The sequence below is a fragment of the Lutjanus erythropterus genome, chromosome 2, assembly GCF_056507025.1.
Source record: "Lutjanus erythropterus isolate fLutEry1 chromosome 2, fLutEry1.hap2, whole genome shotgun sequence".
Lineage (NCBI taxonomy): Eukaryota > Metazoa > Chordata > Actinopteri > Lutjaniformes > Lutjanidae > Lutjanus > Lutjanus erythropterus.
Genome location: NC_139318.1, coordinates 19,255,037 through 19,282,871, shown reverse-complemented (window position 1 = coordinate 19,282,871; position 27,835 = coordinate 19,255,037). Strand labels below are relative to the sequence as shown.

Here is a 27,835-nt window from a genome sequence, read left to right as displayed (position 1 = left end):
TCTTCAGTCTGCGCGCACAGCAGAGCGTGTGAAGAGAAAAATACTCTCAAACACACCCATCCTCCTCCTCCCACACGGAATTACACTCAAGTACTGCTGGCAACCCTGCCCAGCATGCCCCGGTGCTGCTGCTGCTGCTGCTGCTGCTGTCACCCCGCAAACTGCCTCCGTGCTGCTCACTGACAACGAGTGTGAGTGACTGTCATGGTGATTTAATTACGCAGTGGTGATATTTAATATTTACGACTTTATCTGAGGTGTGGTAGGAAAATGTGGCGGTAAATACTTCAAAGCCATCAAATAAAGATCAGTTTGTCACAACAGACACTTGTGAGGCTGAGCTGTTGAGGCACGTGGTACCGAGCTGTGGTTCCAAACCTGCTGGTCCGGACCCCCTAATGGGTCTCAGGGGTCTCAAGATGGTTTACATGGTCGGACAGAAATTAGGAGCAGTTTAGGTAATAGTTATTTTACTCTTGAACATTCAAATGTTTACATATGCTTTATAAACCATTTATAAAAAAGAGTGTTAAGTTTCATAAACATCAATTGCAACTTAATAATGGCCATCGAAACTTTTCCAATGTTTATAGACAGTTTACAAACTAATTGTTAACCATTAAGGACATGTAACAAATATCTGGTGCATTTCTCCTTGTAATGATTTTACAAATCATTAGGCATTCAGTAGAGGGGAATGCTGGGACATGTCCAGACAGTGTTGTCAATTAAAGGTAGTCAACTGAAGCAATTAATTCCTCAGTATGTGCTACACTGACCAGGAAATCAGAGCAGAGCAGGGCAGTAGTGCCTACATGTACCAGGATGCATTGCTGGCAAGCTTCTGATGCTCCTGCCAGTGTTGCACTGTTATCACCACTCTAGTAAAACATAGCATTAGGTGACAAAAATACTCATCTAGCATGCACCCTGGCTACCCAGAGGCAGAGACTCAAAGTTGAAATAGCCTGAAGTTCTTCCTTACATCATTGTGACATCACTGGACGTAAGGAAGAACTACATATTTTGCATCGGGCAAAGTAAATATAGCATGCACTGCAGAATTTATTGCTTCAACTGACAACATTGCCATCAACACTGACTGGACAGACACATGAAAAGTGCAGACGTTTCCCTTTAAGACATATTGTATGTTTGCCATAAACAGTTCACTAATTTAATCAGAATGTAGCTTTGATTGTTTCAATACAGTATATAATTTATCAATTATTTTGTATTACACAAACTAATGATAAAATAGCATGAATTATAGCATTACCACTAATTAGTAAACATGCTTAATTATACTTTATTTGTTAACAGTGAAATAACTACAAAATAAAGATTAATAAACTACCAATTTGCCATTTATTAATGATGGTATAAATTATTGATGGGAAGGAAAAGATTGCTTCATTTTATATACGTTAAAGTTCTTTATATCATCTTTATATTATATTTCCTTTATCTTTTCATATAGATTGGATCAGTTCAGCTCAATAGCCTCCTAAAATGTATTCATATAAATCAGTCTGAAATGGAGCCAGTTACTTGAACTGGTATCAATCTATATGATAAAGGCTCTCAAGTAGGCAAAACTTTGTTTCAATGGGTCATAAGCCATAAAAGTTAAGAAGGGCTGCCAGAGAGTGACTTTTGGAGAGAAAATAAGAAAAGATTTCAGCACCACAGTAATGGACAGCTCCCAGAACAAACCATTCAGCTCAGTCATGGTGAAAAACCAGCAGTGTTCAGAAACTAGTAGTGAATATTTTTGGAATACTTCAGTATCAAACATTGAAAATATTGCACCTTATACCAAAAAATTGTAGATAGACCCACAAAAGTTTGAGCTACACAAATATACTTTTTCTCTCTCTCTTTAATCATCTGCAAATAAATCATTACTTCCCAACCCTGTCAAAAACTTCTTCAATCTTTAATACTCACTGAGCAATAATGGTATGTTCAACCAAACATGTTCAGTACAAATGACTGAATGAATCTGAACTTGGAGATACTAAAAAGTTCCCACCGAGTGGAATTCAGTGGTTTTCAATGTGGAAGAGTCATGTGCATGACATTTTAAGAATTGCAGTTACCAATTAAAATGTGTTCATGCTGGCTGATTTAAAAATCAATATTAATTACAGGGAGGGAATTACAGAGAGATTTAATGACCGCCATCCATCATTAGCCTGTTGTATGCAGCTAAGACCTGCCCTGTAAACCACATTGTAATGAATATGCTAAACTGGTGCGACCGCCTGCCAAGAAAGTGATGGGTTTGTCATTTTTGGAGAACTACAGTTCCTAAGTACTGTGTGTGTGTGTGTGTGTGTGTGTGTGTGTGTGTGTGTGTGTGTGTGTGTGTGTGTGTGTGTGTGTTATCCTCTCTCCACTGCTTCACTGTTGATCTCACTCCTTCACTCCCTCTAATGCCCCACCTTTCTTTCTGTCTTTTTTCATGCATAAACAAAGGATTTATACACACATATATATGAAACGCACGTAAGCCCTGGTAATCATGAATAAACAAATAACCAGCTGTTTCACACAGATTGCCTGATGCGTCAAGAAACAAATCACTTTTGGCCAACTTTGAAAACCACAGTTGTCACTTTTTTTGGTTGATATGGAAACAGAGACATCAGATTCCCGGTGTCATTGTAGTTTTTCTGTCTATTTCTCCGTCCCCCTCCTTCCTTCTACACACTCTCACACACAGAGAGACACACACAGCTATAAACCATTTTTCCTCCTTTCATAAATGGGTGCACAAGCACACAGCTCTCTTGCATAGTGCACCTAGCGTCTGGATTCTGGAAATCAATTTATACCGGCACTGGACGCTTCTGCCCACACAGCCCTCCAGCTCAGGATCATGAACACACACACACTCTCTCTCTCTCTCTCTCTCTCTCTCTCTCTCTCTCTCTCTCTCTCTTTCTCTCTCTCTCTCTCTCTCTCTCTCTCTCTCTCTCTCTCTCACACACACACACATACTCTTTCAAACGTAGGCTCTAGTGTGGACACATAAAAACAAATCACTTTCTCATATGTTCCTGAACGGCCCATAAGCGGAGATAAAGAGGCACACACATCTACATACACACATACACACCCTTTTCTCTAAAGGATGATTCATGTATTTTAAGGTCTCGCTGTTTAGTGTGGGTGAGCACATTATTGCAGATGTTCCAAGGAGTGGGTTGGCAGGAGCATGGCCAGAGGACAAAGAAAAAAAAAAAAGAAGAAAATGGAGGAAGGGGAGGAAGACCTTCACAACAGCTATTTTGCCGAGAGTCATAACCAGCGGTATCGCAAATGCACACAAACTGGGATTCCAGATGTTGAATTGAACTAATGATAGGTCATAATGGTGGCTTTAAGCACCCTTCCTCCTGCAATCAGTTCTGTAACAAAATAGCACTCCAATCAACAGTTGATGATTCTGAATAATTAACACAGAAAAATTAACACTCATTAATGCTGGAAAACTTGCTACGTCGACTGTTAGGAAACAAAGGCTGGTTTGGATTTTCACATTTTTTGTGTCTTGCAGCATCAAGCAAAGATTTTCTTCAAAACTGAAATTCAGCCTCTCCAAAATATAAATGGTAGTGATAAGGAAAGAAAAAAGTAAAAAGCATTTACTATATAGTGATTCAATCATTTAAAAAACCAACATGTTCCGACCACTACAGGTCTTCAAACAAACAAACAAACAGAAGTGTAGCCACACAGAAACAGCAGCACCAGCCAATGTCACATGACTCAGAGAAACATAACAGGTGAAATCAATGAGACATACACATGAAATAAAAAAGAAAAACAGATTTTCAGAAGTCATAAATACAGGATAAATACCCAAGTTTATACACACTTGCAAAGAGCATGTACTGTATATCATGGCAGGTTTGAGTTTCCAGTGGTTCTTATAACTCTTAATTTTCTATGATGGAATGATTGAAACGTGTGTCACAAAAAAACAATCATGCATTTTGGTTTGTTCATAAATTCATTACAGGTTTTCTGGCAATATGAGAAAATCTGCTGTTTCAAAAATATACATCAACTCAATATACAGCAACTTGAATAATTAGTTTTGCTGATGTAGAAAGTTGTGTTTATCAAATTTTTCTCAGTGCCACTGCCTCTTAACTTCTTGTCAGTGATTATGATCAACTACAAATGATGATTTCTCTGAGCCAACTTAAATATGGCCCATCTGATACACTCATTAGACTCAGCCACAAACAATACAATGGGAAAGTCCAAGGAGATCAGCACAAAGCAAATAATTTACTTGAACATGTCAGGAAAGTCACCTGAAGCCATTTCAAATCAGATACAGACCCTAAAATCAACTGTGCAAACAAATGTTTGTAAGTACAGCAGGCATGGCACAGTATTGTCACTACCAACCAAGATTCACCAAAAAGCAGGTCTGCAATGAATTCGAAGCTGCTGGAACACACGTGTCAGTGTCTACAGTCAAGTGTGTTTTGCGTCATCATGGGCTGAGAGGTTGCAGAGCAAGGAGGGAGTCCACGCTCCAGAAGTGGCACCTCAAGGCTCGAAATTTGTAGGCTGATCACATGGACAAAGAAGAGGCCTCTGGAGGACAGTTCTGTGGTCAGATGAAACAAACATTGAGCTACTGGGCCACGATGACCAGAAATATGCTTGGAGGAGAGAAGATGAGGTCTTTAACCCCAAGAACACCAGACCTACTGTCAAACGTGGTGGTGGTAGCATTAGTCTCTGGGGCTGTTTTGCTGTCAGTGGACCTGTGAAAACATGTAAAATCTGTATTCACTGAGACCAGATAAGGATGAAAGGTTTGATGTGTTCAGTGCCCTCGATGCACAATAAGGTAGGCTACCATTAACACTGACAAAGGTAGGAGTAAGTCACATGTGCAAGTCAAAAGCAAGTCTCAAGTCACTGTGGTGAGAATAAACCAAGTCCAAACTGTATGACAATCTTTTCTGTAGCAGTAAAGGTGAGAAAAAAATAACACGACCACTAGAAAGAGTTTTTATATTTAATACTTCAATAATTACACTCGGCTGCTGCCAGTTCCTAAGAAACAAAAACCTGCCACAAGATGTTTATGGCTTATGGCAGGGTTGTGGAGTGATCAAAAGCAAACTCTGGATTTCTCCTTTAAATGCTGTTGCCATCAAATTGCAATGGACTAGGAGGTGGTCAATGCTTTGTACTGCTGGTCACATTAATAACACCGTGGTTGGTTCAAATGTCCCTTTTCCTCCCTCTCTGTCCTATTCTCTCGGCTTCCTGCAGTTTCCTAAGCACTAATTACTGTGTTTATGCTTACTTGCGTCATGCTGTCCAAAAATATCGCCTTTCTGGAAGCAATTATGCAAAAACAGACAAATGCCCTGTCAAACAAGTGGAGCTCCTTACAGCAAAATATGTGATTTTGTTTTTTTCTGTACAACCTGGAAAATAAAGACATTTGTTTACTCCTCTAATCTCACTTTACTGTTATTTTATTTAAAAAGAGAAACACAGCAAAATCCACTAATTAATATATATTATATGTTCAACCTTAGACTTATTCTGAAACACAGGAAGTGGTCAGCACATACTCGTTAATCAGGGAATCTGTTGGTATTTTCAGACAGCCTGTGACGCAGACTTCTAAAATGCAGTCTTCCTCTTCAAATTTGACATAGACAAACTGCAGTATGTCTTTGTCAAACCTGATGTTGTGGCTGCTGGTGGAGGTAATGAAAAGGATCGGCGGTCGATGGTTAGAACAGTTTTCTCTTGATAGACAGTGCGCCTTCTGCTGTGAAGGAAATTGTCTTGTATTTCATTTCCTAAGAGAAAAGGATCTCCCACAGTACGACAATATTTCACTTCTGGGACCCATTTTGGTGGAGAAGTGTTCTTATTCTTACATGTAAATGGCCAAATGAAAATGACATGATTTCATGCTGAACTATTTGCCGAGCACCAACACTACAACATAAAAATACTTCACTACCTCCAGTAGGTGATTTGTTAATTTTTAAAAGGGGGATGGACTTATGAGAGGTTAGGGTAAGGGTAAGACCCATGGGTCTGGGAGTGTATTTGTCAGCAGCACAGACACTACTTAATGATCATAGAAATATTCTGTCAATACACACTGCTACTTGTCACTTTTATCATGAAGATAACACTGTTCTAGGGAGTATATTGGCTACATATTGGCATCAAATTGAGTATTTATAGTATATAGTTTAGAGAATATTATTGATCCACAACAAAACTGTCAGGAGGGCAGGCACAATTACAAATCCGTCTGCTACTTCAGCACCACAGACAGTACCATGGATTTATAAACACAGTACAGTTAGGACTTGTGTTCCTATAGTGCCATAGGCTGTATGCAACCACTTAGAGAAAAGGTGCTGTGCCCAGCATATTTTTTTGTGCTGCTACTCTGAGCCCTTTGAGTTGAAAATCTCTGAACTGTTCAGAAAAACACTGGTGTTGTTGCCGTCTTTTTTGTTTTCATGCAACCAATCATTTATTAGATGGGGACTTGCCACCCTGGTAACTATAAAATGGACAGAGGAGAGAGAGAGACTTTTTTGCAAAGCATTTGTGTTCAGCTGTCTGTACTTTTGTGACTTCTAACAGAATATCTTCTGTTTGTTGCTTCGTTTCTCTTCATTGCTGTTTGTAGTTTTAGGTATCTGCTTTTTTTTTTACTGTTTCATGTCACTTTTAATAGATGATGGGTCAATAGGAGTCGTGTCAAGTTAATGCTGAAGAAAATCCAACATTTTCTGACTTTGCTGCTTCATAATAAAAGCTTTTAGATAACAAAAATAACAGAGGCCTTTTATTGTGAAGAATATATAGAATATAAAATGTTATACATCATTGTACAGACGCTTGACTAAAAATAGGCACATCATTGGTTAAATACACACCTTCAAGTGAGTGGAAACTCTGCTGTGCTTGGCTGATGCACCGAGTCAAGCCAAGCAACACGTGCGTATGAAAAAGGAGCAACAGAGTCGCAGAGGTTACCAATGTAGGGGAAAAGTCTGCATTGCCTCCACTGAAAAGGAGTGAAAATTAGCTTGTCCACCTGGGTTTCCATCACCACCAATCAGCACTAGAGTCAATAAATACTTGCAATTACTGCAGAGTCTTTTGACCCGGCAATGAATGTTGATTGTACGCTTTCCCATCAAAGGCAAAAAACAGATGTTAGTGAGATTTTGTCCAGTGGAAAAGGAGCTTTAGACTACTGATATAAGTTGGACAAACCTCAGTTGATAAAAGATCAATGAGTCAGGCCAACTAGACTAACATATTCAACTAAACAACCCCTCTGCCCCTGCACTCTCTCTGCTACTAGAGGGTGGGGGGTTGCAGGTTAATAAGGGAGACACATTTTTGAAGTTTTGCTAACAAGCAGGATGGCATTCCCTTTTATATCCCCCTCAACTCACCTACTAACTACCCCGCAATCAAAGAGCAAGAGGAAGAGCAGGAGTGTATATACTCAATAATGAAGCAAGAGAAAGGGACATCATAGCAGAAGAAAATATTAATTTATCCAACAAAGTGACCTCATACCAGCTGTAACGCACTGCAGCTTGGGGAACTTTACTGTTGCACTTTAAACAAGGAGTTCAACTACTTTTTCTCAACTTGAAAAGCTCTGACTCTGCTTTATGCTTCAAGCTCCTGTCAAGTATTCAACTGGTGTTTTCAGAGGTCTTTCTGTGAAGTGTAGAAACCTGCCAAATGAACACAGCGGATTGAAGAAAAGAGGATACACCAAAAAAGACTTGTTTTAATATTATGCGGTGCTGAGGCAAAAATGTTAATATTCAGGAAGCCTCTCCTTGAACTCTATCACTTCTGGTGCAAACAAGACTTCCACTAGTAACCATATCCAAATTCCTGAATAAAACTTTAGCTAATCAAGTAAATGCATTTATTGCATAAAGAATTTGGGAATACAAAACATCTTGAAAAGAAGTAGATGATGTGCTGAAAGTTCTCACTGGGGAAACTGAGATAGAGCAGTCCACTCAAAACAGCACTGGGGACACACTTTCCGATGTGGAAACACTTATTAAAGAGTTTCTCATTATTACCGTAACAATCATTTGTTGCAGCTTAAGCAAACAGCATTGATTTATGTAAAGAAGTAGGGGGTTTTATAAATCCCAGTTCAAAAGTGCCACATGTTCCCTCCCAGAGTGTAATCCTGCTCTGTGGCCCAGCAGTTTAATCCAGAATCAATCCCCTCCTGAGGTGGCAAACACCACAGAGGAACATTTTATGAATGATTTGACAAACAAACAGACAGAAGGAACCATAGACAGGCACACACTCATAGATGCATATAGTATTTATGGAAGGCTTCAGCAGCCTGGGTGGCTGATTGACTGGCTAACAGCCCAGCGAGTGCTCCCTCAGGCTGCAGCAGCAGTGGGGATTCAAAGAACTGGATGATGGATTAAAGCTGCAAAACAATAATAATAAAAATAGCCACACTTTTCCTGAGCAGGTCCACAGCACAGCAGACACACAAGCGCTCAAACCAATTATGAACTTTTTAACACTTGCTGCAGCCCTTAATCAGATGAGTAGCTACTCGTCCAAAAGTTTTACTGGTGCGGAAGTTTCTCTGCTGTGGGGGAAGTTCACTGCTTACGGAAGCTGCCTGGACACTGTTCCTCTTTATTTTTAACAATGAGTAGGTTTAACTCTTTGCAAATAACTTTATGTATTGTGGATGAGTTAAAGTGCTGATAATGAAGTGAAAATAAAACCAAACTGAGCAGAAAATACCCCCCCAGAGGCAAGGTGAGACTTCTGAAGAGAGCGCTCTGCTCACAGACTGTTTAATGTCACCACTCTGATGGACAGTTACACTTCATTTTACCTCTTTAAGCCCTTTTGGGCCTGTGGTCATATCTTTAAATTAAGCAAGTAATGCTAATAGATAACATTAGTATATCAGCAGTCAATCTGAGACCAACATTCTGTCTTATGCCTCCCAAACAACAGTAAATACTACTAATGAACTACTGTCCATACTATGTCTTACTCCATACAAATAAGGCAGTGAACGGCTGAGCTTTTGTTTACCACATTAGATTGAGGGCTAAAATATGTTATAGGCTTTGATCTAAGTGTTGCAGGCTGCTTTATGATCGTACTTACATTACCCACCTTTAAAGATATAATGTGCAGCATTTTCTAAAAACAAAAAGAAAAGAAAGAAAGAAAAAGTATAGACTCATATAAACATATCTCTCTAAATCATCACTTGACTCACTAGAAGTGTGAGGTGGAGTCTTTCTCTGCACAGATGCTGCCATCTGTGCAGCTACAGACTCCAGTATTTTTTTATTTCTTCATGTTTTGCTGTGCTCTGGGTGTTTGGCAGTAGTGTGTCGCCCTCAGCCAATACAGCGCTCAGTGTGTTTCCATCTCTCTTCTCTGCCCTCTTTCTGTGAGAGCTGAAGAGAGAGATACACACATATACAGGCATAGTAGACCGAGGTTAGCCTTTGCTGCAGTCAAAAAATTGTGTGAGAGTGTTTATTTGTGATTTAGAGTGCACTCACTTTGAAACAATGAGATATAATATTATATTCCTCTGATTCACTGCTTTGTTCTCTCCAACTGCGCTCCCTCTACCAATTTAAATCTCTATGTCTCTCTGCCTCTCTATTGTTGAGCAGGGTGGGAGGAGCCAACTTTGAATGGTGCATTTATAATGCTGCATATCTTACCCTTAAAAGAATAGGGCTACATTCTGGAAATATTTGGGGAAATATGCCTGCTTGCATTCTTGCCAATAGTTCGATGAGAGGATTGATATTGCACTCATGTCTGTACACTAAATATGGAGCTACAGCCAGCAGGAAATATTCTATATATCATTGATAAAACTGGGTGGAAACAATCAGAGAGTTAACTAAAACCCCTATTACTGAATTGTTTTTTAGTCTTTAGTGCGGCCCTTCATACTGGGGCAGTGATGTTGTGTGTTTACTACTGAGGAGAATGGGGCCAGAGCATTTTTTTGAGTAAGGTGTGTCCTTGTAAAAATGTTTCTTGCAGTGTTCTTGTCACGTTCAACTACCTTGCATTTAGAAATCCCAAGACAATTGTAAGATGGCAAGATGTCTGATTATCTTGTATCGCAAGACTTTCTGGCTCAACTAAGGCATAATTCCAGTGCGTAGTGGTCTATAAAAACACAGCATGGTTTTTACTCTTAAGTTGTTCACTAAGCCCATCAAAGAAATGGTTCCAGTACGTGAAAGAATTAATTATTCACACAAAACAAGATCTGAAAACAGAGCTAGATCTACTTGATGGCCAATATGTTGACAATGTAGAAAACTTTAAATACCTAGGTGAATCTCTGAACTCCAGGTGAGCCTCTAAAAAATACTGAGAATATTTCCAGTAGATTCTCACAGTGACTTTTATCGTCTCCGAGAATTCAGCGGCCTTGGTGCCAGTCAGCAGATTTTAGAACTAGTGTACAAAAATATTGTTGAGAGTGTTTTACCTTTTCACCTCCCTGCCTGCTAGGGTCACCTGAACTGTAGATCTAAGGATAAACTTTCCAGGATTGTGTCAGTGGCAAGCAAAATAATTGGCAAACCTCAAAAGCCCTTGACTCAACTTTTTACAGAAAGGATGAGGGAGAATTTTCCTGTTAGAGCATCCTGGCAGAAAGCTCCCATTTTCTCTTCAGCCACATTGAGCCTTTGGGCTCAGGGAGCCACATGGAGTCCCTCTGGTTACTATAAATGTTCTTAAGAAGTATTTTATCCCAAGTGCATTCAATATTCTTAACAAATGACAAGTGACTAATGAGATTCTGACCACAGCAATTGGCATTTATTGTTTTCAATGTGAAATGTGATCTTACCTATGTTTAGTTTAATACCTGCTTATGTGTTTTGTTTTATATTGTTGTTTCTTGTGTTTGGTGAACTGAAGACAAATTTCAATAAAGATATATGCTATTCTAGTGTAGTCTGTTCTACTGTAACTGGTTGTATAATGTGTACATTAATGAGGTTTATTGGTGTTGGTAGGCAAATTTTCAGCAAAACCTCTCTAGCTGTTTCCTTCTGTTTAGCAAATTTATGCTAAGATCAGCTAACCATCTTCTGGCTCTAGCTTCATTTTTGCACACAGACATGACATTGGTATTGATATTTTTATGTAACTCTCTGCAAGAAAGAAAGTGTTTTTCCCAAAACGTTGAATTATCTCAAGTCTTGTTCAGTAGGATTAGTGCCTTTAAAAATACACAAATCAATAACTTGGTAATAAATAACTAAGGTGCATTGTGTAAGTTTACAAGGATTTATTGGCAGGATAAGGCAGACATGGAATATAATATTCATAACTATGTTTTCATTATAATCACCTGAAAATAAGAATAGACATGCTTTTGTTACCATAGAATGAGCCATTTATAATCAATGTTATGTTTGTTGTGTAGACTGGAGTGCACACACCAAACACTGGATCTAGATAAAGCTTTTTGTGTTTTGTCCAGGTGTCATGGCCACCATAGGTTCTCCTACACACTTGGAAAAGTGAGGGCGAGACATGTTTGCAATTTGCAAGCTCACTGCTAGATGTCACTAAATCCTACACACTGGTCTTTCAAATATATATACATAAAACCCTGTCATTGAAACACCCTCCAGGAAAAAAACTAAATATAGAAGCTATTCAGTTATTCATGTTCATTGAATATTCTAAGGAAAAGATGACTGCAAACATAGTACAGTTCCTCTGTTTTCATTTGTGTTCTTGTAGCTCATACTACAAGTATTCATGCATGTATCAGTGTAAATATCACTGGACATACTGTACTGGTCAGTTTAAGCCTGCAACCTTTTGTCCTCCAACTAATTGTGCTCATCTGTGACATGACCAGAAAGTTTAGAGTTTTTTTTTCCCTCTGAAGTATTTGAAACATGTTGCAAAACAACGGTCTGTGAAAAGTTTTCAGATTCATTTATTTAAATTAAATCAAACACACATCACCCATTACTGATGGAAACCTGCTCTCACTACATAGGGTGTGTGTGCAAATAGGTATAATGTGGGGGTCCCTAGTATATAGTCTACCTTTTAAGGAGCCCTTGGCTGAGAAGAAATTGAAAAACTGTGCTCTATATGAAAGGCTATGTGGATGTAAAGTTCAGGCTTTTACGACATAATAAATTTATGACTTGTTATTCAATTCACTCAAAGCCAACTCATGCGTGTTGTGAAAAATTAAGGTCACTTTGATGATTTCTAAGAACGTTTTCATTGAGTGGCTCTTATATGATACACATGAAAGGACAGTATAATTGATTTTGTTAGCATTTAAAATGTTTTTTGAAGAGTTCTTTCTCAAAAACAAGTCAGCAGGTTGAGTTTGAAGGTAACAACTTCCTAGTGTTCTGATAAGGAGGAGAGGAGGTGGATAATGTTTGACAGGACTGTTGTGATGACGGATCAAAGGTCCACGTCTGTTTTGCTGTCAAATCCACCTTCACACTTCAGAGAGTTTTCTGTCGGGGATCTGGGTGAGTGTGTCTCTGAAAATACTCACTCAATATCTCAGTGGAGCTTGCAAACTACTTTCCAACGTATATGTACGTGTTAAATCCAAAGGCTTTCTAGTGCGTGGGAGCATCCTGGTCTTCAGCATCATGGTGGAGTTGGCCTTTTACCCAGCGGTGGCTCTGATGTACTTTTTTGGAGTGATGAAAGCCACCCAGGACAATAGAGTGGAGCTGGATGACCGGGCGTCAATGAACGTGTTCTGTCTGTTTGTGTTGGCACAGCCGCTGTGTCTGGTGCTGGGAGGATACACTGGCATGGCTACATACCTCCTCACAGCTCTGGTCTCCTACAACTTCCTGCCTTGGAGGCAGGCGACACCACCCGCAAAGGAAAAAGAATCAAAGAAGAAGACAAAGTGAGGACAAGAATCATATGCTGTGTGGAGATGAAGAGACTATGGATTCAAACAGGCTGTGAAAAAGACAATTACTTGTGTGAAGAATAAGAATTCAATGTGAAAATCCTTTTCTATATGAATAAATTAACCTGTTTGTACCTTGCTTAAAATACAGTAGTTATTTAATGAGTTTTCACAAAAGAATTTCTCATCTACAGCTGTAAACATCTGTGAAAAAGTACATCAGGTACATTCAGTCCACCTGTGCAGAGGAAGTGACTCATTTTCTGATTCCTGATGCAGCAGTAGGTTTTATTTTAGGCAAAAATGGATGGATCACTCTGTAGTTTCCATAACACATAATAACCATAATGGAGGAACTGACAAACGCAAGAGCACCATATACAGACACATTTTATCAACTAAAAAATCTAACAAAAAACAAAACATCTGTTATATGTGCATGTATTTTCAATTAAATATAAAGGCTTTGCTCAGAGGCAACACAAGCCACCTACCATTATCTCTAAAACTCACCAATTAACATGCTATATATCATTTCTTAAACCTGTAAAAAAAGACTTAAGTGTAAAAACAAGTTGTGGTTTTGCAAACGGTTATGTACTGGATAATGCCTTTAGCACTTGGACCCTGTGCAGGTTCACAGGCAGCCATATTGGAAACACCAAGTTTTCAAGAAAAGAGGCATAATGTGTGAAGGTACTTTGTGACCCAGAAAGAGTCAGGCTAGCTGTTTCCCCATTTATGCTAAGCTAAGCTAATAAGCTATAGCTACATATTCACTGGATGTGTGACTATTGATTACGATATGATATGCCAACTCACACCAATCAATTTGGCTCTTCAAATTTTGGGTTAATACTTGTACCCGGAGCACACACTGAAATTGGTGACATTTTGTCCACTGGGTTTTCAGACAGGCTGACAATGCTTCAGTAGAGCTATTCCCCAACACAGCCTGAAGACATCTGCCTTTCATGATGATTAGACAAACGGTGAATGAATTCTGGCCATTTCCTGCTAAGCTCTAATCTTTGCAAAGGAACTTTGATCAGTGGTGATCAATGGTTTCAGCCAGCCTTGCTCATTTATTAGGACTGAGTATCTTTTTAAAAAATTACAATACCATACCCTTAAAGTGATACCGATACCAACAGAATATTTAATTTGATACCTTTTTTTAAAAACTTCCAACTCCTGTATATCTTGTATGTATGTTGCTGGTGTGATAGTGAGCCAGTCACACACTGTATTAAAATGAAAAACATTTGTGGTGATTGACTGAGAGCAAAACCATACAAATACTCTTTTTTTGAAAAATAGATTTGGGTACAAAAAGGATCAGTATTGTTGTTTCTGTACTTCATGATACTGGATTATTAAAGGTATCGAGTACCAATATTCAGTTCTCATTTATAATAGAAATGTGTATCTCTGTCCCATGATGCTTTACAACCTATCACATCTGACTCAGAATTTAAAAAATTAGATGATACTTTACTTTATGCAAATTTAGAAAAAATCCATCATGGTGGATGCTTATGTTCAAGAAGGCTTTTTTTGTACACATGAGACTGTTATCAGTCTTCTAGTATAAATCTCAAAAATGGGAAGAAAAATACTTCCCAAAATGTGAAACTGTTCCTTTTAGTGAAGAACTTCATGGGTGATCAAAACCCTGGACAGATAATAAATCTTTTTCCCATTTCTGAATTACAATTACATTCTACATTTTAATATGAAAGCACATTGCTCTGGACTACTCAGTAACAGATGAGAGAGATGTGATTACCTCTTCTTATCCTGACATTGTAGTTTAGTGTCAGTAATGAGTCATTTCTACTAAACATCATCATAACTCAGTAGATACCTAGCTCGACATGAAAGTGATCAGTCTTTGGATAAATAAAATATTAAACACATTGAACACATTCATGAACACTGCCTGCAAATCTCTCCACAAAAACCAAATTATTACAAACAGCATTGTATTTTTTTAATTATCCACCCGTGTCCATGAATGGCTGTATGTCCCTGTGATGTGGTTAAATCTGCTTGTGTGGAGAGTGCTGTGTGTGTGTTGTGTAAAACCGGACTCAAAGGGAGAGCGTATAATGGGATTAGACTGTGCTATTTAGTTGATAGTCCAAGGCTTTGTTCAATGGTCGTGCAGATGCTCGCTGTGCCTATCTGAGAAACAGTGGGCTTTTTTTTTTTTTGAAGATGTTTATGACTTCCCTCAGCATTAAAATCCTCTTTGAGTTCATGTTGTACAAAGTCATTTTCAGCTTCTGAATGTGTTGTCTGTCTCTCACAGTGCCTTATTTCTCTACTTATGAGTGCAAATTTATGTAGGGTAAATAAGGTGATGGCCCAATGTGCCAGTGCTGTATTTTCAGCTTCATTTTATTTTATTTCAAGGTTATAACCACTGAAAGCAAGAAAATGTCAGCTCTTTTTCTCTACTTGTTTGTGCTGTCTCCTATACAAGCTGAAGAGATAATATGTTTTCAGTTTAACTTGCCTATTGTCACACCAGCGCTGCTTTCTGCATCCTCCATTATTTAAAAATAGCATAAATAGTTTGAATCTCCACTGTTCTATTACTGCATCACTCTTCTCATTCCCCAGCCAGTCCTCTAAGCTGAATGACGTCCACTTGTTGTTGTTCATTTATCCATCTTCATCCGTCTCTGCATCCAAGTTTGTTTCCATGACGCTGCTAATTATCAGTCTACTCAATTCATTTGCCTTCCCTCGTTTCTTCTTCATCATCTGATTTCATTCCCGTTATCACAGACAAGAGCCGTATTTACCAGTCGAGAGAGAAGCTTTTTACATCTATGAAGATATGATCTCAAATGGTTACTGGATCATTTCTGTTATTGTCTCTTCATGATCACTGCATCACTATGATTATACTTCCAAATAAGATGTGTTGTGTTTTGTTATGACAGAAAGTAAATGTTCTGCTATCTACACTGATTTATAGACCTTTTTCACAACAGCCACGTTAATATGAAATAGTAGAGTAAACACTAAAGTTTTTACCAATGAACCTAATTATGGGTTCGTTCCATTTAGTGTAGCAGAACCTGTCCAGTGAGCCAACATGGACATGATCAGCACCATCTCATCTCCATCTCTCTTTCTTTGTATTTTTGCTAAACTAAACTGAACTAAACTGTCCAAAGCCACCACCACCTCCCCTTTAACTAGGGAATATTGAAAAGTCAGAACCTCGGCTGTTTTGCAATGGAAATAGAAACTCTGCAGTAAAATATACAAGTATACATAAATATCCTTTAGTTGAAGGGAATAATCTTGGTGTATTAAATCACTGAAGTTAGATGTGATCTTTTTTAACCATGCAGATGTAATCATGGAGCATATTTTTTTCCAAAAAAAATAATGAGCAATTTAGAATAGGGAAATTTCCATGTTTTCATTGCATTATTTATGCTTTTCTAAATGACATATTTGTTGACCTATTAATCAGTATCACTGGTATCACCTGTTTACCCCACTATTACACTTTTATCAACGTGGCTGCTGTGTAAAAGGTCTATCATGAGCCACTTTAACATTACTTTATTACTGTGTTGTAAACCTGTGACACTAGATTCTTCAGTCACTTGGTGACAATAGAAACATCCTGTAAACATGATATATTATCACCATATGAAGTTGACACATAAATATTTTTAGCAAACAATGGTTTATTTACCCATCAGATATGGAGAAATATTAGCATTCATTTGGAGTTCTGTTTGTGTCCACCTGATAGATGCAATACGGTCAATATAAAATGTTGACTCTCTTCTAGCTCTGTTTTGCCCTCTGCTAACTTCAAAGGGAAATATCTGTCTCTTTAGCTGCTAATTGCTGCTAACTTTGCCTGCGATTTGATACTGGGTAGCACATAGTGTGGTTTTTATCAGAGCTAAGGCACTGAAAAACTCATTAGAGTTGAGGAGAACTGCAGGGTTGGTGATAATGATCTGTGGATATGTCACTACGAGTCACGTCCTTTCACTGAGTCGTCTGATCCATTGCTGATATAAACATATTGATAATGGCAGCTGTAAATCCACATCCACTGAGATTAGAGGTGGACATTTTTTGAGGAATCCTGCAGGACACAGGATTCCCATGCGATTCCTGCAGGATGGGAGTCAGTTTCACTCCTCATCATGGGTCTGGGATGGGACAGGAAAAAAAGTCACTGGGAGCGAGAATCATAATAAACTTTTTATCAACTTTGACATGGGTTGCTATGAGCTAAATACTAACATCAGCCTGCTAATATGCCAGCAAAGAACTGTTTAACAGGTATGTATGAAATTTGTTGTGTTAGCATGCTAACATTTGGTAATTAACATGAAACACAAGTAAAGCTGGGAAGCTTGAGGTATTTGTTCATTAAAAAATGAATTGGACCAGCTAAATTTTATACCTGATGTTGGTGTTAGATAAATATCTTCTGGGGAACATGGATGCCTGTTTGACATTTCGTAATAATCCATCTAATATTTATCAAGATATTTCTGTCTGTGGACTGTGGAAAATTGTTGACTGAGCAGCTGACCCACTCACTTTGCCATCGCTAGGAAATTATAGTATTTGTACTTGTTATACTGGAGTTAACTTCATCTTTACTCACATGTAAGCATAATGAATGTGGGGCGTTTACTATTCCCTCAGGGTATTTGGCTGAATTTCAAATTGATTTTTATACTTACAGGGTGATTGATAGAGTAGTACAAGGATTGATGGATCAGCAAGTGAGAACAGACTTACTGGAGCGTCGTAGTGTAATGAAACAGTCGAAGACATTCAAATGAAATTTCAGGAGTTTATTATATGGAGCGAGCAGATGGAGCACATACAGCTGCGACGTGACAGGGTTTGTGTATGGATGTTTATTTGTTTGTGACTGGCATCTTCAAATGGTTTCTGCCTCCTCGGAGGCGTTAATGGCCGTCGTACATCATAGTGCTTGTGTCTCCCGTCGCTGCTGGGACAAGCGCAGCTCGACACAAATTAATGATCAGAGTTTGCAAAGGAAATGAAGATGTATGAGTTCTGAGTCTGTATCTCTAGCCCTGAAGTAGAAAGAATCCATCTAGATGAAAAACATTTCCCCATGTCTACATCTAATCCCTTTCGAACATGTTCTTTATCCTGAGTGATCAATAACTTCCCAGTCCGTCTAGAAGGTAAAGGATCATGTTATTTCTCAGCTGCTTTGGTCTTAATATCAGACAGAGGAGATCAAGAGCTAAGTGTTGTAATCTGCAGACAGTTGGGTAAATAAAAGTCACGATCAATCTGGTTGGCCTCTTGAAAAAGATCCACCCAAAAAAATCAATCCGTTTAAGTGTACGCTTTATTAAGAGTATTTTCACAGCTTTACAAATTTACCTGACAGGAAACCATCATTATACAAGCCAAATATCACTCTTTCTAAGCCAACCAACCGCACAGGTGTAATTTTACACAGGACACAGGACATGTGTAGGACAACCAAAGCCTCAATCAGGTTAGTTTGTTTGTGTTATTGTGTCACTGTTATAAAAAGTTTGGATTCACCAATCTCACACAATAACACAAACAAACTGACTGATGGAAGCAGTGGATGACCAGCAGCTCCTGCATCCTGCGAGGTTAAAGGTTACTGATTTCGCTTGCGGAGTTTGGTTGGTTTGGAGAGAGTAATATTTGGCTTGCATAACAGCAGTACGGCATCCAAACAGCGAGTTGGAGCCATAGACTGTAGATATTAAATAGGTCGCGATCCTCTTTAATATACAGTCTACAGTTACAGCTTGTTTCTTCATGCCCCCTCCTCCCCAGACTTGAGGGAGCTCAGGCAGGCTGTAAGAATACTGCAGGAGTGCAAGATGAGTGCAGCATTGACAATAAATGGCCACAATGAGTCCTACACTGCAAGCTGAGCAGGTTTTTTATAACTCTCAATTTTCTGTTGATGTGAAGTTAAGCCCATCACCCTGAAAACAAAAATCTCTGATAACATATCATGGTCATTTTATGATTTACCACAGTAAACATATCACAGATTTCTCATGCAAGTGGCTAAAATACCTTTTATTGCTGACCCTGTTCACAGCTTAGCTTCTGTGCTGGTGCTCCTCTCTGGTGCAGATGGCCATGTACTGTCGGTAATACACTGACTATTGATAAGGTCATAATACGGCCCCACTACAAATAATACAATCTATCCCTTTAAAGAAATCAACATACAATAAGGTCTGGATTCATCACACCAGAAGACATGAAGTACAGTTGTTTTTTTTAACGTATTTATTTTCTTGAGGGAGCATCGGATCTTTCATTAAATATTTACTTACATTATTTACAGTCAGATATTTTACATGGCTTGGTCACATGCACATTGTCATATTAAAAAAACTGTACACGCATTTACACTCATTTAAGAGAGGGAGTAGTCTGTGCAATAAAAGGCACAAATGACCTTTGACCCTGCATTTATGTCCCATGAGTACATATTTCACAGACACTGCCACACGTTGTGTTATCATATGTGAGCTCGGTGTGACAACGCACACCTGGAGAAAAACTACTCGAGCAGCCGCAGAGAAGATGTGTGTCAGTGTGTGATAGTGAGCAAAGTGCCCTCTTGATTGTGTCTAAATGCGATCCCATCCCCTCAGCAGCCTGAGGCAAAGTTGAAAAGTCTTTTCAGCCGTACTGATAAAGTGAGCAGAGATGTTGTCTGACTTAGAACAGAATTCAACAATCTGCAGGACGACGTACAATCATCAGAATAATGATTGTTAACATCCTACATACACATTCTGTTTCTTTAAGGCAGGAAGGCCTGTTGGCTGAGGCACAAGGCTGAAGCTGAGACACCGACTACTGAGGTTTCATTTCCTCATAGTCCTAAGATGGTCGGGCCGGGCTGGAAATGCTAAAGGTGATAATCACACAATCAGTTTGACTGACAGCTTGATGTGGTCATGTGTACAGTACCAGACAGACTGGTTACACACACTATACTGTACGTTGTTTTTTCTTTTTGTTTGCCAGGGGAAAATTGGTGCAATCTAGGTTTTGCTTTCAGCCATTTGACCATACATCAAACCCTGCCCCCCAACAGATTGTCCAATTATAGTTTAGCAACCATAACTAGGCACAATGCCTGTCAAACTCTGAATTTCTCCACATAAAAAAACAAAAAACAAAACCAAAAACACAACAGAAACAAAATGAATGAAAAAAATGGGTAAAAATTGTGTTTCTGTTTTAACATGAGCCAAATACATTAGCAAGTGTGGCTAACTAGCTTACTACACTCAGATGTAAACCAGGATTGTTTCCAGAAAACATTAAGTAACTACATTATCATGAAGTTTTACAGGTTATGTTAAAAAAATCTGTTCTTTATCAGACTTTTAAGACTTTTAAGTAATGACAGCAGCTCTTTATTTGCTTTGAGGAGGTTTACACTCCAGGGTAACACTTTATTATAGCCACACTGATAGTTAGTTAAATAATAGTTAATAGTTATTTCACTGTTAATGAATAATGAAATAATAATTAATGTTTACTAATTATTAGTGATTCTATAATTGGCATTGTTTCAGATGTTTTATGTGTTTAACAATAAAGTAGTATACTAATCAAAATGTAGTTGTAATCATCTCCTGTCAGTTATGATACAAAATAAAATTCTTATTTGATATTACAAAAACTTAGAATAACATAAATTATAGCATCACTAATACTAAAGTGTTACCCACTCGAGCAACTCCAGCCAGATTTGCATTAGATAGTATTATGTTTGCCAAACTCATTGGTTGTTCGTTATCCTTGGTAAAACTGAAGCACACCATTTGAAAATACCAACATTAAAGCATAAATTGAACTATTGTTAGTCCAAAAATATTTTTTCTTTAGTGGAGAAGTCTTTTTTTAACTTCTGTGTGAAATGACTGACTGCTAATTTCAAGTAATAATTGTAAATGGCACAAGAATGAAAAGCTTGACAAGCAGAGCAATAGTAGCTATGAGGGGCGGGGCTCTGTGAATGGTCAGTGTTTGCACTGGGGCACTAAAGTCAAAAAATTTTAATCATACACATAGCAGCTTCAAAGAATGAGCAATATATCTGTGATTTTTCGCTTTGGTCAAACAGCTTTCCAATTTAAACCAGATGCTTAAGGGGCTGCAGTGGATTGTTCTTTTCATGTTTTTGGCTACAGAGCATTGCCCCAAACTGGTGCACCAGTTCAGGATCAGAGAGGGGGTATTCACTGAACAATACTCACTACTGTACATGCTCAATGGTACACTTAGTAGTATAATATCCTTTCCTCAAAGGACATTTTGTCAGGCGCAGTTTTCCCCCTGTTGATTGTTGCAGGAGAAAAAGATTAAGTTTAGATCTTGTCATCCTGTATCTTTCATGAAGTAATACGACCTGTGTGTGGTCAGTAATATGAAGAAAAATGCCAGCAGACAGCCAGGGAAATAAGGATGGAGCTGGACTCTCCTGAGCGTCTATGACCGTGAGCATGCTGCTGAGTGTGAAAATTCACATTCTCAGGTAACATTTATTATAAAAGATGGACTTTAAAGTCAGGGACATACTGGGGACAGTCTTTCTATGTCTCGACTGTTATTTTACATACTGTCTCAGCACAAACATTAATATCATTGATTTCTAAGCCTACTGTAGAGTTCAACAGATGTGTTTTTCAGTACAATTTCAGTACTTTAAGCCTCATTTGTGACTCATAAACTCCACCTTTGTAAACTAAGTCTAAAACTAGGCTTAATACATATCTGGAAAACGGGTAACAGAGTATTCACAGCAGTGTTCATTATCCAAAGTGCATGTAAATCCTAATTTGCGGAGATTACCCTGAGGCCAGCTGATGAGAAAGAAATCAGTTAACCTCAACTAAATCTCCTCCGTAATATTAAAAGAGGTATAACACACCTATTTACACATCATCACAACATGAAGTGGTGCTGACATCAGCAGAATACAAGACTCAGAACATCAGGGGCACCTTTTGGTGGGGCTGATTCAAGGCCACATAATAATTTAGGGCTTCTGCTTGGACTTTAATAAATCTTCCAAGCAAGCATCTTTTGTGAAGCACATGTGACATTTTTGTGTGACCCTTCCTAAATCCCACCCCTTTTTGCTCTGTGCTCTTGGTACCCAATGGACTCAACTCTCTCCTTTCCTGTACTTATATATTCTTTTACTCGGCTTGTCTGTGTTGAAAAGAAAACCAATTTTTGAAGATAGTCAAGAGATGTTGCATATACACAGACACATCTTAAGCTAGCTGCTGTTTGTAAAACACTAGCTAGCTAACAATTGACGTTATTCTTTTTTCTTTATTCTTCTAGTTTTGTATATATACACATATATTGTTTATGTAAATGGTATCATCACATCCAATGTTTACTAGCAAACAATTGATGCCCAATCAAGGAAACTAAATGTTTTGTTCCCTTTGTTTTTTCTCTTATTTACTTTTTTGATGTAGGTTAGCTAGCTAGTTAGTAACCATTTTGCTAACATTAGTTAACTATATAATGGCTCTTAAAAGTCTGCCAGCACCATCTTTTAACCACCTTCAGAATTTGTTTTTCTAGCACATAAAATATGTAAATACAGGAACAGGTGCCAAGCTTGCACAAGTATTATTGGAGGACAGAGTGAAAAGAGGTGGGACATAGGAACGTTCAATTCATTGACTGTCAATGTTTCAAAATCCAAACAAATGGCCAAATCCCACTAAAATATTGCTAGCAAATCCACTCTGGTGTTAAACATCAAGATCGACAATACAAGGATAAATGAATTGCCTGCTGAATTGCTAATTGTCCAATCAACTGATGAGCACCACTAACATCATGCATCCTTCAGCAAATATACAAGCAACAGGGCACCTCAGAGAGCACCTAAAGCTACAGCACTACAACATCTTTTCTAGCAATAAGAAGGAGTCTGGAGAAGTGGAAAAAAGAGAAAAGAGATACAGAGGCTGTCTTAGCATTGTTATCACATGAAACACACCACAGAGCTGGTGGGCAAGGTCAGTTTGGCTAATTAGCACAGATAAATACATAGTGTACAGTGAAGGGCCCAGTGGAGTCTGACTCAAGGTCGAACTGTATAACCCATTATGTTATAGAGGTTAATTTCCCTACTGAACACATTTTGTACCGCTCACGTCAGTTTTATAGAAGAAACTACTATACAATTACCATATTTTATACATATTTTAAACAAGTCATTATGGTCAAAAATCAGTGCATAACTTTTCAGAGTTGCAAGACTTTCAGCTTTGGCCAGATTGGGAAGATTTCATTTAAGATGTGTACGCTGTGTACAGAAAAGCACAGTACATAGATAATAAGTAAAGGGAATCAAATGCAAAAGAAAAACATGGAAATGAGTCGTTTACAAAAAGGGGTGGTACACGTATAGTACCTCTTTTCTCAAAGTAAAATAAAAATCTCTCAAACAAGGCATTTGGTTGATTCAAAGAGCTACCTAAAATCACAGGGTCAAGTAATGACTAAAATATGACCAACATTATCCTTCAATCTTTACCTGAGTTTCTAAACATTAAAAATATCAAAACCAAAAATGCTTCAACAAATATTCACCCCCCATCCACACATTTGCATTCACTACCCCCCAAAACACAAAATCAAAACTCATATCATTGCTTTTGGAGAGTGTAAGCAGCTTCAGACTAATGTTGGCGATACATTCTCCCTCTTAGAGGAGAGTCTGCAGAAAAGTATTAACTAGCTTCAGCACCAATGACTGCTGTTTTATGATCCAAGCTTCCTTTAATTAAACTACATATTTCTGGGTCTTTTATAAGGAAAAGTGCACTAAATCACCAAAGAAGTATTTTTCAACAGAAGCAGTGACAGAGAAGAAGCAGTTTCAGAGCTGAACAACACAACTCAATTGTGATATTGTAATACTGACAGACATGAATCTGGTTTTGATCAAGCAGTGAGACATCTGCATGACAAGAAGCTTTTAAAAGCTGAGTGTCATTTTAGACTGACAAAAAAAAAATCTCAAGTTCATAAAGTGTAAGTGATGAGAAAACTGTTATCTGCATTCAGAACAAAAAGATAATTGAACTGACTTTTAAGACTCAGGTTATTACTGTTGGCTGCAGGAGTGTGCGTAGCACTTTATTTAAAGGGGCGTGCATACAGTGTGCATACAGTGTCATAACGATGTCATGCCACCTATCACCGAACACCATGAACATGACAGAGTATTTATGAATGTTTATTACTGTTGTCATTTGGTGTCATTTGGTCAATTATGCCATTTTTAATGCAAAGTTGACATTTTTTTGATATGTCTTTGTTATGAAAACTCGACATTAACCGAGACAACATAGCCTGTCAATGTCTTTGTTATGACAACTTTACATTATCAAACTTAAAGAAACTGTTTGATTATGTTTTAACATTACATTACATTACATTACATTTTAGACTTGACATAAAAATGTCATTAAGTTTCACTACACTGTGCTTTTGTAACATCATCATTAAGAATTTCCTGTACTTCAAGTAAAGTGGTACCATTTAGACTCGTCATAAAGATGTCATTAAGTGTTATAAGGCCAGTTTGATGACAGAGTACAATACCAATGGTAATTTATCTTACAGACGTGGGCACATAGTAGTTAGTTAGGAAGCTTGTTGCTCAAGTAGGCTAATCGCTGTCTGCTGTTATCTGCAGCTGGCGTTAGTTAGTTAGCTCAGAGCTAGTCACCTAACTAGCCGGCTCAGCCCCCGGTTCCAGGAGCCAAACCCAGCAAGAAAACCACATCAGTACTGTATTCCCTGTCGTCAAACTGGCCACCTTCGGTCTCGGAGGTTGGGTTCAGTTCTGGTTTGGTGAGAATCTCCTCTCAGCGAGACACCGATGATGCTAGCAAAGCAGAGGAAGTTGCCGATGGGTGCTGTGCATGTGCATTTCTGAACAGAGATGAGAGGGGAGCTAGATTGTTCACTCCTTAGTTATTTCCAATATCAGCTCCAGGGAAAACTATGCTCAGTTATTTACATTATTGATGAAGACTATTCTTAACTTAACATCTGTTTTTTTAACTTAACTTCTGTGTTTTGTTGTTGTTGTTGTTGTTGTTGTTGTTGTTGTTGTTGTTGTCTTAATCAACAGAATTGTCAACTTTGCATTAAAAATCACAAAATTGAATGAATGAAACTTAATTATAGAAGATATAATCATTCAGTCTTCTGCACACCCCTTCAAGTAAAGTCTTACCAGAGTGTGTATGTGTGTGCATATATATGTATGTGTGTGTGTGTGTGTGTGTGTGTGTGTGTGTCAGCGGAGTGCTGCAGTGCTGAATTTGTTTCATTAAAGAGACACTAAATCAACACAGTGAGGGATGCCAAGACCTATCAAGCAAGATGGATAACCGCAACATCCACTGAAATCTTGTGTTTGTGTGAGTCCACAGTTTGTGCATATATGTGTGCTGTGTGTTGTGTGTGTGTGTGTTGCCCACACGCATAATCAGCCACATAAACAGATTTGTACATCAGTGCACTGGTACAGGAAGTTTCTTCCTGCCTTTAAATGTAGCAGCAAATAGTGGGTGGAAGAAAATTTGGGATTTTAATAAGAAATCCCTCTCAGAAATGACCTACTTTCACCCGAATAATCTTGCCTGAAAAGCAGCCGGCAGAGCTGAGAGACCTCTAATTAAATAGGCTTGCAAGAGAAGTTCGGTAGCGGGGAAGGAGGTGGACTTTGCAGTAAGGCTGGTCAGTCTGACACAGTCACTAACCTTAAAGATCAGAGTGGAGCTGGAAGGGTTCCTATTACTGTTTGTGTGGAGGATAAATGGCAGGTATGGGCCACATACTGTAGGATGGTCGAGATAATGATCTGGCACTTTGGCCTCAATGGAGTCCTCGACTCACAAATGTGTATACTGTAGGTGTGTGCTGTTTGTGTCGTGTGCATATGCAGGGGTGTTTCTTATTTTCACTGGAGTTAGCACTTTACAGAGCAAATAATACAATCCAGTCAGGATCCTCTGGGGGGGCCGGTGCTACCTTAAGTTGTGCTACTGGACGTGTGCTTTCCTGTTTGCAAGGTCAGCAGCTAGACAGTCTGATAGCTGGAGGGCCACAGAGGACACATCCACGCAGAGATGAAGAACCAGGCATTAAATACAAGACTTAAAACATGTCAAGCACCAGGCGTTTGTACACTTGAGACCCGTAAAAATGTTCCCTCCCACCTCACGGCAAAGGTCCAAAACAACTGAGGTAGGGAAAATAATAAATTAGTAAAAGTCATCAAAAAAAAAATGAACACAACTTGTGGAACAGAGTAAAGTTTCAGTGATGTACTGAGAACTAAAAGTGATTGGAGGGCGTTTTCGGAGTAAAAAGTGGTGATGTTTTATGTAATTTTCCAGTGAATCAGCAATTGTCTCTTGTTCATCCACCACGATCAACACATTATATGATCCTCTGACGTGTTCAGAATCCTGAATGGAGGAACAGAGGTCCCAGTTGTTATTTATCATCCCTCTGGGACTCAAATCCAGCCAGCGTCATGACTTTCTGACAATAGATACATGAGTAAACATCAGTCTTTGAGCAAATCCATGTCTCAAGAAGGACACTTTTTCTTTTCCTTTTAATACCAGGCTGTGGTAGTTTTCATGTCAGGAGAGAAACTGTTCACCCTGGAGTATCCACAGTTTATCTTGTCCAAGTAGTATCACACCTGAATGGCACTTTCAAATTGGCAGTAAAAAAAATCTGAAAGGCAAATAGTTTTTTGCCTTTGAAGATGTATTCCACCTCAGCTTTGTCATTTTGCACCTTGACAAAGCAAGAAAAAAACACCTTGATTGCCTTGGAAAACGTGTTTTCAGTGTCCTGTCTCAGGTCACAGATCAGTGACTGAAGTCTCAGCAAGATGGCCAACAAAGGAACCGCTTCGGTTGTCACCTCTTCCTCCACACCTTTGACGTCCAGATCTTCACTGTCTTGTCGCTACAGGAAGAGAAAGAGAGTGGAAACAGAGGTGTGATGATGAGAAACAGAGAGCAAGGAGAACACAACAAAGGGCGAAAATAACAGAACATCAATCAGGCACTCTTCCCTTTCAAAACAACTCATTGTACATCAGACACAACACAAAGAGACTGACTTCAAAGTGCGCTTCACAAACACTTGCCACACACACATCATTAAAGATCCCTCTCCATGGTGGCAGTAATAGAAACACCTCTCCAACCTCTCAGAAAAGTGTATAAGTAAGTACGATCCATAACCGTAAAGTAAATTCAATCAACTTGCTCACAGCTCTGGTCCAAACTGACCAGACAATTTAGGTTTCATTTTCACTAAGTCCCACAGTGCGAGTCATAAAAACCTTGCACTTGTCAATTAGGCAATCCCCAAGACGACATGACATTTTTCATTAACGCTAGGTAACAAAGTTAGCTGTGAACTTTGGTTGGTGCTAAATGTCGATTGAGTTGAATCTGTCTGAAGGTGTTAAAGGACACCAGAGAATCTACAGTGGCTGTGAAAAACACAAAACACCTTATTCAAACTCAGCGTTTGGTTTGTCTGTTCTGGGCGACAGTAGAAACACAATGGTACAACAATGTGGCCTCCATGGAAGAGGACCTGTGCCCTCTGTAGATCCCTACACACTAGATCTTCAAATAAATAGTTGAGAGATACACGTTTGTGGCTTTCTTGTCCAGTTAGATGAGACGCTTA

General features: G+C 38.7%; 2 protein-coding genes across 2 annotated transcripts in view; one reads left to right on the top strand and one right to left on the bottom strand.

The window, feature by feature from the left end:
• Positions 1 to 12,450: 12,450 nt before the first annotated feature.
• Positions 12,451 to 13,434, top strand: LOC146331428 (uncharacterized). The gene is made up of 2 exons (XM_084744495.1): positions 12,451 to 12,608; positions 12,697 to 13,434. The coding sequence occupies exons 1-2, from the start codon at positions 12,509 to 12,511 to the stop codon at positions 13,005 to 13,007; spliced, it is 411 nt and encodes a 136-aa protein (XP_084600621.1). The 5' UTR covers positions 12,451 to 12,508; the 3' UTR covers positions 13,008 to 13,434.
• A 12,120-nt stretch (positions 13,435 to 25,554) lies between these two features.
• The window catches only part of kif21b (kinesin family member 21B), an 86,169-nt gene continuing 83,888 nt past the window's right edge, over positions 25,555 to 27,835 (bottom strand). Inside the window, exon 35 of the mRNA XM_084730888.1 lies at positions 25,555 to 27,097. The gene's annotated coding sequence lies outside the window, so the exon portion shown is untranslated. The remainder of the gene's footprint in view (positions 27,098 to 27,835) is intronic.

Bases quoted from the DNA above. Each gene is read 5' to 3' on its own strand.
- LOC146331428 (XM_084744495.1), top strand. From the start codon at position 12,509: ATGTTTGACAGGACTGTTGTGATGACGGATCAAAGGTCCACGTCTGTT. The intron at 12,609-12,696 runs GTGAGTGTGTCT...TTAAATCCAAAG, and splicing joins GTTTTCTGTCGGGGATCTGG to GCTTTCTAGTGCGTGGGAGC.